Source organism: Sorex fumeus, unplaced genomic scaffold (genome assembly GCF_029834395.1).
Source record: "Sorex fumeus unplaced genomic scaffold, SorFum_2.1 ptg000035l, whole genome shotgun sequence".
NCBI lineage: Eukaryota > Metazoa > Chordata > Mammalia > Eulipotyphla > Soricidae > Sorex > Sorex fumeus.
Window position 1 is genome coordinate 25,789,242 of NW_026606092.1, and position 20,696 is coordinate 25,809,937.

General features: G+C 36.4%; 1 protein-coding gene across 1 annotated transcript in view; it reads left to right on the forward strand.

Annotated features, from left to right (window-relative positions):
- Positions 1-20,696, forward strand: part of LRP1B (LDL receptor related protein 1B) — a 1,985,988-nt gene that overhangs the window by 1,915,863 nt on the left and 49,429 nt on the right. The window contains exon 84 of the mRNA XM_056117551.1: positions 271-432. Within this exon, the coding sequence (XP_055973526.1) occupies positions 271-432 (162 nt within the window). The remainder of the gene's footprint in view (positions 1-270; positions 433-20,696) is intronic.

Sequence of the window (20,696 nt, forward strand, 5' to 3'; positions counted from 1 at the left end):
TTCTTTTGTCACACCTGACAATACGGAGGGGTTATTCCTGGCTCATGCACTCAAGAATTACTCCTGGCGGTGCTTGGGGGACCATATGAGATGCTGAGAATCGAACTCGGGTTGGCTGCATGCAAAGCAAAGCAAACACTCTCCCCGCTGTGCTATTGCTCCATCCCGAATCTTGCCTTCTTGATCTTTTATTTCATGAGGGTTCTATAAAATAAACCATTGCAATCAAATCATTATTTCCATGTTATTCCTTTTTATTTTCTCCAATAGGAAGACCCACTTGCAGTTGTGCACTGGGATTTACTGGACCAAAGTGTGATAAGACAGTCTGTGAAGATTTTTGTCAGAATGGAGGGACCTGTAGTGTGACTCCTGGGAACCAGCCACATTGCCACTGTCAGGCTGAACACACGGGAGACAGATGCCAGTACTGTAAGTGAAAGCCAGACTAAAGATAGTCTGCTTGCATACGTTATTGTTGACATTGAATAGTCTTGTTAACCTGCATGTTCCCTCCATTTCAGTCCCTCTCCTTGTCTTTTTCAAGTCTATTCTCTCTTAAACTCCGGCCTTAATTATACCTAAAAAAATTGTTTATCATTCCATTAAAGGTTCAGTTTCTTTAGTTTCTTTTCTACCCAGATTAAATTCCACATTCTTTTATGATAATAACATCATGACTTTGCATCCATAACCTTAGTTTAATTCATGTATCCATTTTGCCTGAACTGGCACCTGTTGATGAATTGAATTGAGGAAATACATGCACAATCATTTTGAAATGTTATCACTAATTTTATATGGGTACTAGCTATAACTTCAGCTTTATTTTGCTAGTTCACATATCCTTTATCCTTAAATCACTAATGCCTGACATCAAGTTTTTATTTGAGAAATGTGTGTCCCTTTTCATTGATAAAACAGAAGTTATCTAAAGAGAACTCTTATAAGTTCTTGATATATGTTTACTCAAGGAATGCATATTCTTTCTTCATGTATTATGTCTTCCCTTTTTTTAAACAAACAAACAAACAAACAAACCGGAAATGCCATGTCTTACCGAATGTCATACTACCAACTTACCCCTGCTTAATAACTCATAAACTTTTATGACCAGTTATTCTTTGTGCTGCTTTCTAGAAAAACATTTCCTTGTTTCTATGTTCCTTTCTAGTTTGCACTTTATTTCTATGATCATTTGGAAGAAGGGGGTCTTTGGATCCCTCATGATGATATTTGGAGTTCAGTTTATAGGGTTCATTGATGACATGTTGCTTGGGTAGAGCAGTACTGGGTGCCACCAGGATACCACAAGGCAGAATTCTAAGTACCAGGTACCTAGTATCAAACCCAGTACCTTACCTGTGCACAGAATTCACTCCAGTTATTTGATCCCTGGCAACTCCCTTTTCATATCTGAAAGTTGGCGTTTTTCTAATGGATTGTTATCTTCTACAGGTTTCTAATTTTTCTTTTTTAATACTCTGTCAGATTTTTATCTTTACTATTGTGCTTAATTCTTTTACCAAAAATATTTATTATGTTTTGTTTATGCTGTTATAAATACTACCTCCTAAATTCCAGGTTTTTTACATATGTAACACCTTTTACAGCTTTATTTGGCTCAGTTAATTGAATTACTCTATTTTTTTCTGCATCGCCTCAAAAAGGAAACTTTAATTGAGAGGTCTAAATACATAGGAGTCATCATTGACTGCTCTCTTTTGTTTAATTCTCACCTTCACTATAACATTTTGTTTTGTATTATTTTGGTTTGGTTTGATTTCATTGGTATGGGTTGGTTTGGTTTGGGACCATTCCCAGTGGTGCTCAAATTCTGCTTCCAGTTTGGTTACAAGATTTATACCTAGACATGCAACTTCAGGTCTAATAGCCTTAAAAACCTAACCGAGGATACATCAATATTATTGTTTGAGAACATTGTTTGATAACAGTACTGTGTTTAGTATTGCTTTAGGAAGTGCAACATAGAATCAATTTATATGAACAGACATTTAGGTGAAAAAAAAGTTTTAATGTTACTATTAAAAGTGTTTACTTCTGATATAATAGCAAGGAACCAATTCTGCTGCAACAAAGAAATAGATTCAATTTCTAAAGGGGGCTTTCTTATTGTGCATTTTATTAATATCGATTGGTCTCTTCTAGATGGATAGATACTGCTATACTAAGACATTCTGCATTGTTTACCCAATTGCTCCTTAGAATAAGTCAATGGAGTTTGTCTCAGAAATGCAACACAGTTATGTATATTTATCCCCACTCATACCATGCTCACATCTTCATCACTCTTTCGCTTAAGATAGCACAGTATTCATCACGACTTCCATCATTTCACTCATCTGTTTGTTTTCCCTAGTCAAGAACCAACAATGTCACAAACCTGGATGATCTCCATTAGGGATAATATCAATTACTTGTCCATATCAGATGTAGACCTACATCACTACCCAAACTATTTTTATATTCTTGCCATTAGTCTAATAAAACCATATGAATTACATTTTTGCCAGGTCAAAATCCCTGGTAATATTACTTTCTCTTGCTCTCATCTTTATCTGAAATTTTACTTTAACGGGTTCTTGCTTACGGTCATCTCTTTCTGCCAATCTATTTTGTGTCTGTCCAGCTTAAGTGCTATTTTATTTTTAAAAGAGTTCACATATGCCCTTAATTAATATGATTGTCTTCTGTTCTAAATTTTCAAGTTACTAACTTTACCTCTTTCTAATTCTGCCACTTTTAACCAACATTATCATTAATTATGTGAATTATTTCTACTGATTTCAATAGCCTCTTCTCTGAGGTTATACCCAACAATGCAAACTAAACAAAGAGCAAACAAGTAATAGGTCATATACACATATGCTTACATATATATTATACACACATATATTTTCAAGTTGTTTTAGCTAATACGCACATGTGTTGGCAATATATGTTTTTGTGTGGGTTAGCAAAAGCAATAAATTTCATGTGAAAAAAATACATGCTCGAGTAAAGTAAAGGCCCTCCCGTTGATCATTGATTTGCTCGAGCGGGCCCAGTAACGTCTCCATTGGAGACTTTGTTGTTACTGTGTTTGGCATATCGAATACGTCACTGGTTCCAAGTGGCTCCATTATCATAAAACACCAGTCTGTCTTTTTATGTTTTCATTACTTTTCCTTGTTATCAATTTTAAGACAAAGCATCAGTATTCCTGAACTTGTACAACTATGTTATAAAGATACTAAGTTGCCATCACTATAGTCCTGTTGATTCTTAAAAAGAACAAATTCATTTAACGTACACTTTAATTGTCACCTTAATAGAATCACAGTCTGAGGTAACTTGACGTCTTATAAAACTATGCATTATAGTTTTATTATCACTATTAGCAGTCATAGCACTTCCTACCTTTCACTTCAAAGCACTTATTATAATTAACCAATTAATCCTTAGACAGAGGTTAAATAACTTGCTCAAGGTCCCAGAGTGGTAACATTATAGTCGAAATTGGACCCCAGGAGTTGTTGATCAAGATGTCAACAAACATTCATACAGTATGGATATGTTGTTTCTTGGCAGCAAAAGAAGTCTGTGGACAGTGTCATTAAAATGATAAATCCACAAGCTGACAAAAGCATAATAAATTTAGTATCTATTAGATGAGAGTCTGCAAGGTTCAATGGAGCTGGTGTACTGTCAGAATTGTATCTTGCATATATAAAATCTTCTCTCTACAAATGAAGGAATGACAGAATGGTTCATTACAGTGCCTAATTAAAGGTCCATTAGTGGGAGGTAAAACATCAGTTCTTAGTTGTGCTGAGTAAAAACATTTCACAACTCTAATGGCAACATAAAATCCGGAGGTCTGAAATGCAAATTAATTTTACCAGCAGCAGCCCAGGGGAGGAGACAGATAAATAATGGTAAAAGCAAAATGAAGCATTCTTTAAGTGACTTATTTAGGAACCAAGAAGGTTCCATTTCATAATGTTCTATAGCAACAATTCCTGGAATAAATTTTGAGAAGAATAATAAGGATGGTGTCTTTCATTGAAACTTAGATGATGCGTATTAGATCAACAATATCTGAGTATATTTATAATGAATATAAATATATTATACACAGCGGGTAGGGTGTTTGCCTTGCATGCAGCCAACATGGCCGACCCGAGTTCGATTCCTCCGCCCCTCTCGGAGAGCCTGGCAAGCTACCAAGAGTATCTCGCCCGCACGGCAGAGCCTGGCAAGCTCCCCGTGATGTATTCGATATGCCAGACACAGTAACAACAAAGTCTCCAATAGAGACGTTACGGGGCCCGCTCGAGCAAATCGACGATCAACGGGAGGGCCTTTACCTTTACCTTTATTATATATATATATATTTTTATATACATTTCACCAATAGGGTGAAAGGACCAATGAGGACAGCTTCACTTGTGTCTAACAGCAACGCATTTAAATCATATTGTGATCTATTTGTACTCTAATATATAATTGTATAAGTCCTCTAGTAATTTACTTGAAAAATCATTATAACTTAAATTAGGATTCAGTTCATTGGAAACACACCTATAAGGGCTTTTTTCCCCTCTAGCTCCAATAAACACAAAAATTTAATAGTATTTATGTTTATAAAATTTGGAGTGTTTAACAGTGCTACAAATATATCATTTATTGGAACTGGTCTTAGAGCCTGAGTCTCTCAGAGTAAATGATAGAATTTATGAACTGTTGGTGTGTTTCTATCACATCTAATGACATGAGGGAATTATTTTTTTAACATTTTTCTCAGTGCAATTTTAATCTATTAGTCAGTATCTCGCCTGCACGGCAGAGCCTGGCAAGCCACCTGTGATGTGTTCGATATGCCAAACACAGTAACAACAAAATCTCCAATGGAGACGTTACTGGGCCCGCTCGAGCAAATCGATGAACAACGGGAGGGCCTTTACCTTTACCTTTTAGTCAATAACTCAAAGAAGACATTTTGTGTTCATAAGTCACTATTTTACACTTTGAGGAAATACTGAGCTGGAGCAAAAGCATAGGGGATAGGGCATTTGCCTTGCATGCTGTCGACCTGGGTTCAAGTCCTTCGTCCCTCTCAGAGAGTCTGGCAAACTACCAAGAGTATTCTGCCGACATGGCAGAACCTGGCAAATTCCCTGTGGCATATTCGATATGCTAAAAACAATAACAACAAGTCTCACAATGGAGATGTTACTGGTGCATGCTCAATCAAATCAATGAACAATGGGAGGACAGTGCTAGTGCTACAGAGGAAATACTGACATCAGAGCTAATTCCAGTTCTCAGAAACCTAACAATCCTAATGTATGATTCTGAGACAAAGCTTTTTCAGAAAAATTTAATGACATGCATAGACTACAAGAGAATGCAAAAGTCAACCTATAGTGTAAAAAACTATAAAAACATGCTGAAGGTTGCGTGTTCACGGGCTCCCTGGACAGCTCTGTCTTACCTCCCGCATTCGGTGCCCTAGAGCCGCTGTGTGTGGCCTGGATGAGGACTGCTGTCCTGATCAAGGGCAGACAAAGAAAGAAGTAGGAGCCAGGCTGGTTGGTCTTAGTTGCAGTTTATGCCAATCCTCTCTTCATTCACTCCTGTCTCACCTCTGCCTCTCTCTCCAACTTCCTTGCCTCCTACTCCCTTGCAGTCTGGGCTGACACTGCACTCAGTCAGGTAGCAAAATCAACATAAGAAAGTCCTTCCTAAGGGCCCACCTAAAAGGTATTCTAAAGCCCTTCCTGACTGCCCCAGGGCAAAATACCTCCAAAGGTGTTTTTCTTTTTTCCTCAGTCCAATAACCCTTTTCCAACATTTCAATACTAGTTATTTTTGTATGGATACAGTAAGAGATAACATTGAGGCTTGTAGGGCAGCTCTCCTGGGAATATCTTGCCACAGACTCAGACAATAGAGCTCAGGTCAGATTAATCATTTTTAACCTTTGCAGTGTCCAAATCTAGTTATTACTTTTTGGATCATGACAGCATTTGTCCATGAACAAGCTCTTAACTTATAGTTAAGCATTACGGTGCTTTGGCCAGGCCCATCTCGATGCCAGGGTAGCACATAGCTTATCACTTGCCCTGGTTCCATCCAGTCCCTTGTCAGGACCCTTCTTTTAGGGGTGCTAGGAAGTAAAGGCAGCTGAGGCTTAGGTGAGAGAACAGATGCCCAGGAGGGAAATATCACTGAGAGTCACATTACAAAAGCATATCTTCTTGTGTCCATACAAAAAGGACATTGCTCTGAATAAACTATGCAAAGGATTTAGGGAGAAGAGAAAAACAATATTTACAAGTCAACAGAGCACAAAGAAAGAAGTTACAAATAAGCACAGAGGAATGAGAGCACTGTGATGGGAGTAACCCAATAAACCTAAACTACCTGAGGCTATGCAGGAAGGACAGAACAGTGTTATCCTACACTATAGGAAAAGTTTTACAAAGCAATCAACAACTGAATTGAAACTGGGTAAAATAAGTGTCCAAGCAGGTGAAAATAAGAAACTCTTCTTGGGATTAGAGAAATTGTACAGCAGGTAGAATACTTACCTTGCACTCCACCTTCCAGTGTTCAAGCCCCCACACTATATGCTCCAACACCTTTAGGTGACCCTACATAGTGAAGCATGAGAGCAAAGCCAGGAGTAAGGCCTGAGCACCACCAGTTGTGGCCTAAAGACAAAATTACAAAAAGAATTAATAGATCTTTAAAGCTGCGGAAAGAAAACCTTTAAAAATTACATTTTCTGTTTTTATTTGACTTCTCTAGAGAGTACTGACAAGGAAAATACATTCACTGAACATATATAATGCCTTTGTCACAGAGATGTGTGTTGCTACATAAGATTTTTTCTTACGTATGAATACATTATTTTAACAAATGCCTGTACACTTCTGAAGTACTATATTATAAGCTCTGTTCAACAAATGCCAGCAAGTATATTTTAGCCACTTCCCTAAATTGCCATCCTTAATATAAAACATAGTAGCTACAATTTGTTGTCTGTGGATCTGATTTCAAAACTGGGTCATTTGGGTATATACTCTACTATTTTTCTGTTTGCCTTGCAGTCGGTCAACCTGGGTCCTATACCTAGAACTGCATGCATACTGACCCCCAAGCACTACCAAAAGTGATTGCTGAGCACAGATCCACGAGTAATCCCTGAGTATTGTCAGATGTGGACCCCCAAAAAACAAAACCAACCAACCAACCACCACCAACAAAAAAATTTGGCTCTTTCTGGTGTATTTTGCCATCATTTAATGTCCTGTTGTGTATGTTTAGACTCATGACAAAAATACACAAACTAAATGGCACACTGGATTCATCCAGTCTACAAATTTCTACTCCTGAATTTAAAGGCATTAATGGGAATTTTAAGCTTGAGCTAATTAAGTTTATAGAACAGACAAGCATAAAAAAACCACACTAATATATTTTAATAATGACTAGGGAGATAGAACAGAATATTTTCAGTTATTCCCATTAGCTAAAACTGAGTTGAGACCAGCAAAAGGATCTTCACTTAAGATCTTGGCATTATATAGAAACCAATATGTTTATTGTTAGGGCTGGAGCAATAGCACAGCGGTAGGGCGTTTGCCTTGCACGCAGCCAACATGGCCAACCCGAGTTCGATTCCTCTGCCCCTCTTGGAGAGCCCCGGCAAGCTACCGAGAGTATCTCCCCTGCACGGCAGAGCCTGGCAAGCTCCCCATGACGAATTCAATATGCCAAACACAGTAACAACAAAATCTCCAATGGAGACGTTACTGGGCCTGCTCCAGCAAATCGATGATCAACGGGAGGGCCTTTACTTTTACTTTTACTTATGATTATTGTTAGTGGTTTTAGGATACGCTGGGAAATGCTCTAGTTCTATATTTGGCGGTCAGTCCTGATTACCCTCTGTTGACCATGTATCAGTGGTGATTGAACCAGACAGGTGCTCAGTGCATTGAGCATTTTGGTCCCCATACTTTTATAATGATTCCAGGTGTACTCATACCTAGAGCAGCAGAACATTTTGAAGCCATGATTTCTGAGTATCCCTCAATTGTTTTACCCTTGGAGAGAAGATATAAGACCTTCATTCATGTCTGTATCATCTTTTACCAGAAATACTATAACACATTCTGTGTTCTCTTTTTCCAAACTTGGAAATTTGTTCATTTTCACAAAGTGACTCTTCTCTAATTATTCATATACTAATATGTATATATATATATGTGTGTGTGTTTGCTAGCATATATGATATTATATATACTATATATTATGATATAGTAGTATATTTTCTATGTATATTATACCGGGCTCCTTAATGTCTTATGCATCTCTCTAACTCCCACACTTCATTTTTCTTGACTTAGTCCTAGGACATACAGCATTTCTCTTTAACATTTCTCATGCTGTATTAATATCATTCATGCGCTTGACTCTCTGCCCATTAGTACATAAACTCACCCATTGTGTTTTCATACATTTACAAAAGCAGTGCCTCTGATATTTGATGTGTGGATAAATGTAAATAAGGAAGAACCCTATTTTCATACTTCTCCACCTGTATCTTTTCCCCAGCTCTGCCAAGATTCTGCTCAAAAGTATGGACCAGAATTCTGGAACTGTTTTACCTAACAACTTATTAATAATAATGTCTATGAGAAGTTCTTGGTTTTCAATTAACAAAAATAGTGTGCTCTAGGTGATTTAAAGAAAATTGTCAGAGTAATAAAAATATTGTTGAAGACAATTTTGATCTAATAGTAAATACAAAATTACAAAGAGCAGATTGTTGCTTCATTATTGTGCCTTTATTTAAAAAATGAAAAATCAATAACAAGGGAAAACTTTAATGAAATATATGATTATATAATAAGCTTCTATTGAAAAGGAATTTGTAACACAGTCAATATATCTGAGTCAACACAACATTTCAGTATACATGAGTCAAATTATTTTTACCATTATATGCTTAACTTATAAGATTCATTGTTCTAGATATTGGGGCACTGCATCAAAATAAAATTCCATGACAAAATATGCTGTATGTATTTTTTGTAAATAAAATTCCCAAATGCAATATCTTTTCAATTAAAAAACGTGACAAAGCTGGAAACTATAAGTTTACTCAAAAAAAGAATAAATATGAGATCAGAAATGACATTTAAATAAAATGTTTAAAAGCATAACTTATTAATTACATATATTAATAAGTTTATATTCCAAAAACAGATCTATAAAGTTAACTATGATTAAGCTTTTTATCTGTGTCATGTAACCTACACTCAAAATTTTAGTAATTACATTGAAGATTCTCAGTATTACAAAAACAAGCAAAATGTAATAATGCTTGATTAATCTTGTTGTTTCCATAGCAACAGATTTTTTTCCCTGTAACTTCATTTGATTTTGAGACAACTTTAATCTCGCATTACTTTTGAAACAGCATCATTCATTTAAGGTGCTTAGCTTACATGGTCTAATGTTTTATTTATGTGCCACATTAACATTATAAGCAGACATTTATTGTTTTAATTCAATTTTTAAAAAATAAAGAAAAAAACAGGAATCCAGGAATGAGGGTTCAAGTTAAATATGTGATGACTTGGGCTTGTTTCTCACACTGCATACTCCTCTCTGCAGCATAAATTTAGGGTGCAGTATTCCCTGAACCCCAAACTAAAAAAAAATAAATGTTCATACAATGTAATATGGGGCTAGAACGATAGCACAGTGGGTAAGGCGTTTGCCTTGCACGTGGCTGACCCAGGTTGGATTCCTCTGCCCTCTCTCAGAGAGCCTGGCAAGCTACCAAGAGTATCTCGCCAGCACAGCAACCTCCCCAGGATGTATTTGATATGCCAAAAACAGTAACAACAAGTCTCACAGTGGAGATGTTACTGGTGCCTGATCAAACAAATCAATGAACAATGGGAGGACAGTGCTACAGTGCTACAGTGTATTATGAAGACAATTAAATTACCTTTTAAATTAAGTAAAGGAAGAAAATAGCCTGCCATGGACCTGAAAGATCGCATATGAGTTGACAATTTTAATCTAATTTTAAAAAAAACTAAATAGTAAATACAAAGTCAATTTTTTGTAAAGAAAGTTATTGCTTCAATATTATACCTTTATTTAAAGGAAATGAAAAGAATGATATCAAGGGAAAATACTTGATAGAATATATATCTCATCTAACACCAGTGTAAAAGGAATTTGTTCAAATGTAAATCAGTTACTTTAAGTCACAATGTTTTATGTAATATTTAAAATGTGAGCTGACATGTTTTGAAAACATATGCTGAGTCTAAAGTCTCTGAGTTCTACAACTGTAGCACTGTCCTCCTGTTGTTCATTGATTTCCTTGAGCGGGCCCAGTAACATCTCCATTGTGAGACTTGAGTTCTACAACTAGAAGAAAATAAAATAAAATTTATCACTTGCATCACTTGTATCACTTGTCATCCCATTGCTCATCGATTTGCTTGAGTGGGCACCAGTATTGTCTCCTCTTGTCCCTGTCTCGTGTTAGTGTAGCCCAGTGTCCTCTGCTCGCTCCAGGAACACAAAGAACATCTAAACATTCATTCAGGGTCTTGACAAAGAAGTCCAACCATCTTGTAGGTGGGTGGCCAGGCATTCTTTTGACGTCCTGTGGAATCCAGTCGGTAATCCAGTCCTGTGGAATCCTGTGGCTCTAGTCCAGCGGTAGTCTCCAAATCTCATTACGTGTCCAGCCCACCTGATTTGCAATGGCTTGTCAAACGAGGCAGTGGCCCTGAACCTCCATTGTCGATGGAAGTCAAAACTCCGGATTCCTTCTCTCACTTGAGTGAAGCATGATACTCCAAGCATAGCTCTTCCAGTTCCAATTTGGGAGACCCAAGTAGTGTTTTCATCCTGTTTTCGTATGAGCGGGATACTCTCAGTAGCTTGCTGAGCTTTCCAAGAGGGACAAAAGCTTTTTGGGTGGCCCCTAAATGCCCTTACAGGTGCTCCCAGTCCACCAAATGCAAGCTTTGGTTGACTGGTATGTTATAATGATTTGCATGCTGAAAAACACGCACTTGCTTGTGTTTCAGGGCAGCACCTATTGATTGGTTCACTCTTCGCTGTTTGGCACCTTTGCCAGCCTCCCCCGCCCCCCGCCACGACGAGGTGGTGAACCATTGAGGGGAAACAGTAGCAGTAATTAAAATTTATATCTTTTATAAATATCAAACAATAAAAATACCAAATAAAATATTTGTTTAAATATTAAAGATTCAACAATACAAATGAGTATTACTATTGTGTATGTAAGTCATAGACCATCATTTGGTAGCTCATATATTGCCAGTTAAAAGCCATGCTTACTATTAATATTAAGAAAATGGCAAGTGACTAAATATGCCATCATCGGATCTTAAGGTTAAAAGAAAATTCTTAAATCTTAGAGAATGCTTTTGAGTATAGCATGCAAAAGGTCAAATAAAAAAATAACACATTATAGTCATTTTCTGGGTATGCAACCCTAGAAATAAAATAACTTTGATTTCTGCTTAAATCAAAGAAGTATGTTCCTAATTATATTCATTCAATCTCATTCTCGAAAATGCAAAAATATAATTATCTAAATTTAAATGAATTTATGTATTATAATGCATTATTTTAAAGCAAATAAAGTAGCAGTAAAATAAGCAATGCAAATGAAAAGATTAAGCTTAATAGTTTCTCCCAATGTTTGCTTCCTTATGGAAAAATGAACCGTAAGAAAAATAACTTATTGGTTGCTCTCAAAAAACAGATAATCTTATAGACAGCACTTTATCAAAACCAGGAAGTAACACCTTTATTATAAAACAGATAAGTTCAAAGTCAAGTCCCTGCATTTGAATTTTCCAATCAGTCTAATTACTCACTATCTTTAAATCCATAATACACATATAATCTAGTTTTTAATTTGACAAATATAATTATCACCCTAATTTTTGAGAACTGAGACAATCTACATTATGATGATCTGAGGGCAAAACTTCTTTAAAAATAATTAATATGTGCTATAAATGCAGTGACATAAACAAATGCTGTACTTGTTACAATATAATATCCTTTTATTTATTTTTTTCTGCTTTTGGTTTTTTGCTTTTTTGATCACATCAGGAGATGCTCAGTGGATACTGCTGGATCTGCACTCAGGAATTAACTCCTGTCATGTACGGGGAACAATATGGGATATCTGGGATTGAACCAGGTTGGCTTCGTGCAAGGCAAACGTCCTACAAGTTGTACCATCACTCTGGCCCTGTAATAAGCTTCTAAATTACTACTCAGGTTTAACCTGAGACCAAAACCACAGATTTTTCCAATGTATATTTCAGACCAGAAATAAGAGGAAATAAGTCAAAAATTGTAACTACAAATTTTAAAATTAATTTGAACGTAGTATAGTCTTCTGATCTGCTTACAGATTTGAGTGCCTCTAATTTTACTTCTGTTTCTTCTTCTTTTTTTTTTGGCGGGGGGTGGGGTCACAAAAGAGACCCCATAGATTGCTCAATTTCTCAAGTCTGTTTCTATGTTCAGGGATCACACCTGATGGTACTTGAGACACCATATATGGTGCCAGGGATCAAACTTGGGTTGACCACAATCAAGGCAAGCATGGCCTCTCTTTTATAATGTACAGTTTAGGCAACATGATAATATATCATTTTAATATATCATTTTAATATTGGAGATACATTTAATTGTATAGAGTATAATTTCCAAGGACCAGAGTAAAACACTAGGTTGGAAGTTTTCCTTGCATGAGGCTGACCCAGGTTTGATCCCTGGCACCCCATATGGTCTACTAAGCACCACCAGAGGTAATTCTTGCATGCAGGTCCAGGAGTAATCCCTGAACACTGATGAGCGGGGTCCTCAAAACAAACAATTTTGAAATTTTCAATTCAGAATGAAGGTCTATATTCAATGGTAAGAAGACAAGTATAGCACACAACTGAAAAAAGAAATTGTTACTTGAGGGTCAGAGATAACAGTGCAAGGTGAAAGGCACTCTCCTTGCACACAGCCAACTTAGATTCAATCCCCAGCACCAGAAATATTCCCTGGATCCCCACCAGGACTAATTCCTAAGCACAGAACCTGGAGTAAACTCTGAGCACTGCCAGGTGTAGCCCCAAAACATAAGCAAACAAAATTGTTACTCGAAGACAAATTTGTTACTGTCCACACACAGGTTAAGCTATTTCTACAAAATGAAACTTTGAAAGCTGAAGAGTTTTACCTAATTTATAAAATTCCCAGAAGTTAGCATGTCACACAGTCCATTAATAAAGCCAACTATCACGTATCCAGCATTGACTTTGTATTTCATCCAGACACAAGGTAACTGAGGGCTATTTTAGGGGACTCTGTCATCTGACTTTGCTTCTCATTTTAATTTTTTCTTTCACAACATCCTGTTCAGAACTGAAAACACACTTATGTCTGTTAAATTTTGTTTTGTTTTGTTTTGTTTTACTTTTTGGGTCACACCCAGCGATGCTCAGGGGTTATTCCTGGCTCTGTACTCAGGAATTACTTCTGGCGGTGCTTGGGGGACCATATGGGGTGCCGGGGATTGAACCCAGGTCGGCCGCGTGCAAGGCAAACACCCTACCCGCTGTGCTATCACTCTGGCCCTGTCTGGTAAATTTTACTTGTTTTTTTGGAATGAATAAAACTAGTCTCAATGGATCCCATATGAACTGTACATTTATAATTGTCTTGAGCTTTTAAAACTAAAACATCCCTGGCATTGTTTTTGCTTTATGTCTTCTTAAGTGCCCTATTTTCCAAGAGGTTATGCTCTTTACTAACTCAACAAATACTAATAGAATATATAATATGTGACAGCCACTGAGGCTTAGAATTCAGTCATGAATAAATCAAAAATAACTGCTCTCATAATAGACCTTAGTATTTATAGCTAGAGTTAAATGCCAACTGATGAGATCTGAAATGATGCACAGGTACTTTTTCAGAGCTAATTTCTGAAGAAAGAAAATGGTTAGGGTCTACAAAAATAAAAGCACATTAGTTACTGTTTCATAAAGATTTTTATAATATCTTTTGGACACAGTACATACAAGTGAGATGGAAATTATATACTGAAACAACTGAATCTTTGTTTTAAAAGATATTATTGGTATATAAGTGTATCCTCATTATTTGATTAACTATACCAACTGAATGTTAAGGGTTGATATTTAATGCTACTAATAAAAAAATCAAAGTGATATTATAAACCTTTAAATTATTATTAAAGTCTTACTAGATTTGAAAGCTGATTTTCTATCTTTATAACTTGTTTTATTCCTACATGTACAACCCAAAGAAAATTTGCACTTTGATGAGTGAAACTCTTTGGTAGTTTGTGACAATTACTCTGCATACATGGCCTACCTGGATTTAGTGTTTGTCTACTTTATTAAACTCAGCTCTAAAATTAAACAATGTGTTCAAGAATTTTGTCTGATTATTGAAATGCCTTATGCCTATAGGTCATTTGAGAAATATAAAAACTTAAATATTATATTTCTGAAATGTATTTTTCTGTTTCCTTATATAATCATCAATGATAATAGAACGGCCATTAAATTTATACAAGCTAGCTTGTCTCTTTTATTTTTAGCCATGCTAAAAGTAAGATTAACTGTATGGGGTTGGAGTGACTGCACAGTAAATGTGACACTTGCTCTACCCACAGCCTGTCACTGTCCCTGTCACTGTCCTCCCGTTGTTCATCGATTTGCTCGAGCGGGCCCAGTACCGTGTCCATTGGAGACTTTGTTGTTACTGTGTTTGGCATATCGAATACGTCACGGGGAGCTTGCCAGGCTCTGCCGTGCGGGCGAGATACTCTCGGTAGCTTGCCGGTCTCTCTGAGAGGGGCGGAGGAATCGAACTCCGGTCGGCCATGTTGGCTGCGTGCAAGGCAAACGCCCTACTGCTGTGCTATCACCTAGCACCCTATATGGTGCCCTAGGCACAACCAGGAGTGATCCCTGAGCACAAAATCAGGAGTAATTCTTAAGTACCGTAGATGTAGGACAACTGAAAAACAATCAAATACAAACGACAAACACTTGACTGTATGAATGAAAGGCGACAATAACATATTAAAACATATTTAAGAATCCCAGAACCTTTCTAGAATAATTTTTAAATGTCATCCTAAATTAGATGTCAGTGAAGGATTACTATTCAAGTATGTTTTAATTTTGAATTTTTAGTTATTTTGGATTATAAGGTGTGACCCAAGTCTGATCAGTTGGATAGTTAGATGTTGGAATTAAGTAAAGGAATACAATACAGTTGACCAAAAAGTATCAGTGGCTCGAGAAGCAAATATTCAGTTTGGGTTGCAAGTTAGGCTAAAAAAATTTCATCTCACGTGAATGTTCTGATATGGTTTGGAGGCACCATTCATGTTATTATTAATCTGCTAGTTCTAGAAATGGTATTGTTAGGTTTACATTGTTGTGAACAACTACTCAGGTTGCAGCAGTCTCTAAAAAAAAAAAATTGGTGACACACCCACTGGGTCTTAGGACTTATTCCTGGCTCTGTGTTCATGGATAGCACACAGCAGTGCTCAAGTACCATATGCAGAGCCAGAGATCAAATTGGGATGGTCTTTATCCGTTTATTATCTCTCTGTCCCACCCCAACATTGTAACTGTTGGTTAAATTCTCAACTACTCACATACAGGGAGTGTATTCGGATTTATGTACACAGAAAGGGAAGACAACTGCACGTATTCAAACTAATAGTCTTAATTTTTTTTCTTGATCAAGTTATAAATGTTGAATAAAAAATAATTTATTTTTGAGTTCGGCCTATTTGGTTTGTATCTCAGGCCACACTCATTTTTCTGTGCTATTCGGAGTTTATAAATCTAAAACTAGATAAAATTTTAATGCACAGAATGATTGATGGATAAATTATTATACAATCACTTTTTTATATATAGTTATTCTGATATACTCATTAAATATTCTCCAGCTTACCCTGACCAGGCCAATCCAAGTTTGATTCCTCCATTCCTCTCACAGAGCCTGGCAAGCTACCGAGAGTATCTCTCCTGCACAGCAAAGCCTGGCAAGCTACATGTGCCATATTCGATATGCCAAAAACAGTAATAAGTCTCACAATGAAGACATTACTGGGCCCGCTCAAGCAAATCGATGAACAATGGAGGACAGTACTACAGCACTACCCACTATTGTAAATGTTTACTGTCAAACTCTATTTAGGATTTTAATTTTATTTTGACTTTATCCACTTTATCTGTTTCATATTTAACTTTCGTATTACTATATGAATGACCCAGTTTTACGTATGAGATAGTAGCTGAATAATATTCACAATTATTTTAAAATAAAATAACTTGTGATAAAATTAAGCCCAGCAACATAGTTTATAGGCATCTATCTTCCCTTGAATATTCATAAACCTGTATGTGACCATATATGAATGTATTTTACATAGTCTGCTTACATAATACAAAATAATTGAAGAAGTCCTTCCTTATACTTCCTTTTCTTGAAAAGAACAAAACAGTAAAAAGTGATATAGAGTATAATAATTATATTTCTTGAAAATTATTTCATTTCTGTTGCAGAAAATAGCCATTCACTTATTTTTCATTTACTATCTGCCTAATTACCATATGAATTATCTGTAATTATATATCCATCATTGTCCTTTAGATTACATTATTGTGTTTGGTACTAATATGCAATTCTTAGCATAATTACACTACAGAGGTTACAGTAATTTTTATATTGTAAATATAGTATATTATTATACAATTGCTTGATAATCTCAACTGTTTTAGCACAGATTAATTATACTTTATTATTGGTCATTCTCATCATAACCAGAATGTTTCAATCAATATGCCATTCAGGTTAGAAAATTGCTCAAAACTTAGATGGAACATTCCATAGGAACCATGATTTATTTGAAAACAATATATGCAGATTTTTGCTATAAAGGCATTATTTAGATCAATTGCTTCTTTCTTCTCCTTATCTGAAACTTTCAGTTTGTTAGTTAGATCAGAGCTCATGATTTGTTCAGTTCCTCTGGCCCTCTCAGAGTTCCTAATACACAATTAGACAAATGTATGACCCCACACACACACAATATATTTTATCATTTTGGCTTTAATACGCATATTTCTCAAAGTGAGATCAACTTTATAGTTCCACCAGCTTTTATTTTCAGAAATTCACTCTTCCTACTGAATGCTTACTGGCCCATTGTAGGCCTTATTCTCTTTACTTGTAGTCCTTCTTTTCCATTTTTAATGTCTTCCCTATTTTGTTCCCTCCAATAAAGTTTCCTTTCACTTATATTTTATTCTAATATGTCTTGTTTTGTCTAGTGTGTTTTAAAATTTTGATTTTATTTTTAGCAACTATGAATTTAAAATTTAAAAATAAAATATTAATGGGAAAATTACAACTACATCATCATGATTTCTACATTGAATTACTGAAATTATTTGTAGTTGACCCAGATTTGTTTTCTTTTTGGGTCACACCCAATGATGCCTAGGGGTTACTCCTAGTTCATGCACTCAGGAATTACTCCTGGCCATGCTCGGGGGACCATATGGGATGCTGGGAATCAAACCCGGGTTGGCCACGTGCAAAGCAAACGCCTTGTCTGCTGTGATATCACTCCAGCCCAGTTAACCCAGATTTGATCCCCAGCGCTATATGTGGTTTGTCAAACATTGCCAAGAATGATCCTTCAGCATTAGCCAGAACTAAGTACTGAGCTTTGCTGGATTTGATCCCAAAACAAACCAACAACAAAAAGTCACCAGAAGAATCCCCCTGGACTCTGGAGCACTGCTTGGGATTCCCTTCACATACACACACACACACACCACCACCACCACCACCACCACCACCACAATCATCACTGTTAGCACTGTTAACACTGTCCTCCCATTTTTCGATTTGCTCGAGCAAGCACCAGTAACGTCTCACAACAAATTGTGAGACTTGTTACTATTTTGGGCATATCAAATCCGTCACGGGTAGCTTGCCAACCTTTGCTGGGCGGACAAGATACTCTCGGTAGCTTGCTGGGCTATTCAAGAGGGGTGGAAAAAAAAAAGAGGGGTGGAGGAATCGAACCCGGGATGGCCGAGTACAAGGCAAATGCCCTACCCAATGTGCTATTGCTCCAACTCACCATCACCACTACCACCATCAAAATAATCAATGTATGTATTTTAAAGAAACATATATTTGGAAATTATTTTCAAAAGAAGTTTGAAGCAATTTTTTATGCTTGACAAAATGCCTATTTTTCAATATTTTGAAAAAAAACTGTTTTTTAATGACTGCAAAGTTTTTCTATGTCAGAGATTTTCATATTAGGCAAGAATTATTAGAACTGAAGCAAAAATTGCATTACAAAGGAGTTATCATCTATACCACTCTTTTTCATACTAAATTCATGCTGAACTGGGGAATACTAATAAAATATTCGTGTTGTGAGAGAAATAATTGAATAGATACTTAGACTTTAAATGTAAATGTAGTAGCTATTTAACAATATATGTAAAGAAAGGGAAATGTGATGAAAGAAAAAATATATAGAGTACTTTTATGCATGGATTTGTATTTACATAGATGCTTACAATTCTAAACAGATTATAGTTGAGAAAATATGGGAGGGGGATTAAGATAATATTCCTAAGATTTATACTTTGCACTTATTAGATTAAGACAATTACAGAAATTATTGACATTGTTGGGCTTGAGCGATAGCACAGCAGGTAGGGCGTTTGCCTTGCATGTGGCTGACATGGCCATATTGAGTTTGATTCCTCCGCCCCTCTCGGAGAGCTACCTGTAACATATTCGATATGCCAAACACATTAACAAGTTTCACAATGTTACTGGGCCCCCTCAAGCAAATCGTTGAACAACAGGAGACAGTGACAGTGACAGTGATTAACATTGTTTGTGCTGGAGCAATAGATAACACAGCGAGTAGGGCATTTGCCTTGCACGCAGCTGAACCCAGTTTGATTCCTCCGCCCTTCTCAGAGAACCTGGCAAGCTACAGAGAGTATTTCACCTGCACAGCAAAGCCTGGCAAGCTACCCGTGACATATTCATTCTTTATTCCAAAAACAGTAACTGCTGGTGCCCGCTCGAGCAAATCGATGACCAACAGGACAGGACAGTGCTACATTGACATGGGTTAAATCATTAAACATAGGAGCAAATTACATCAAAATCTTCTCTAAACTTTTACGTTGTAATGTCAAAGATTTATTTTGCTTTCCAGCATATATAGGCCTGATTTTTTATGTGATGTTTCAAATCAGTTGCTAAATACTTTTATAACAATAAGATCTAGTGTTATAGATCTATGTAATGTTCTATGTATGGTCAAACAATCTACTGAGTCACTTCTCTGTGTTCCATGTTTTATATCTAATAGCGGCATGTAAATGGTTTTCACTGAAAGACCTTAGGATTCTACTCTTTCTGGGCCTGTATTTAATGACTGACTATCTATGAACTTATACTCAGGATAGAGTGCTAAGTATGTATTCTTGTGTGGCGGGGGGAGGGGAGATTTCCTATATGAATGTTTATAAATCTATGTAATGTTCTATGTTAAGAATTCTTGTTGTAGGAGTTGGAAATGAGAATATAGGAAAGTCTTTAAGGGTAGAAAAAGAAACCAAAAGAAGATAAGAAAGAGAGAAGAGGAGGAAGGGACAGGAAAGAGGAAATAAAGAATTTATTAAACAAGAGGGAAAAGTAGAGGAGAAAATAGTGAGAAAATTGTGTTCTAAATTCCTAACAGGGGTACAGAAAACGCTATGGTCAAACAATCTACTGAGTCACTTCTCTGTGTTCCATGTTTTATATCTAATAGCGGGATGTAAATGGTTTTCACTGAAAGGCCTTAGGATTCTACTCTTACCGGGCCTGTATTTAATGATTGACTATTTATGAACTTATACTCAGGATAGAGTGCTAAGTATGTATTCTTGTGTCTGGGGGCGGAGGGGAGATTTCCTATATGAATGTTTGTAGAGAAAGCTTTTGAATCTAAATCTTTTTCTCTGCCCCTTTGAAAGAGAAATCCCATCATAGCTTTAAGAGCGAGTGATAGCACAGCGGGTAGGGCGTTCGCATTACAAGCGGCCAACATGGTCAACCCGAGTTCGATTCCTCCGCCCCTCTTGGAGAGCCCGGCAAGCTACCAAGAGTATTCGATATGCCAGACACAGTAACAACAAAAGTCTCCAATGGAGACGTTACTGGGCCCGCTCGAGCAAATCGACGATCAACGGGAGGGCCTTTACCTTACCTTTACCTTACAAGAATAAAAAATTTTAAGATCAAATTTCTTTACACTTATTTTTGAGCACACTCCTTTTTTTACATTAGTTGGAAACTATTATTATGCCATGTGACTGATCAGCCACATTGAATAATATGTATCTGACATGCTACAAAAATATTGACTACATTTGAATGAGATTACTTTGAATGCATAAAAACAAAAAAAAAACTGTCAATTCTTTTTAAAACTATGTATGTAAAAATTACATTTCAATTAGACT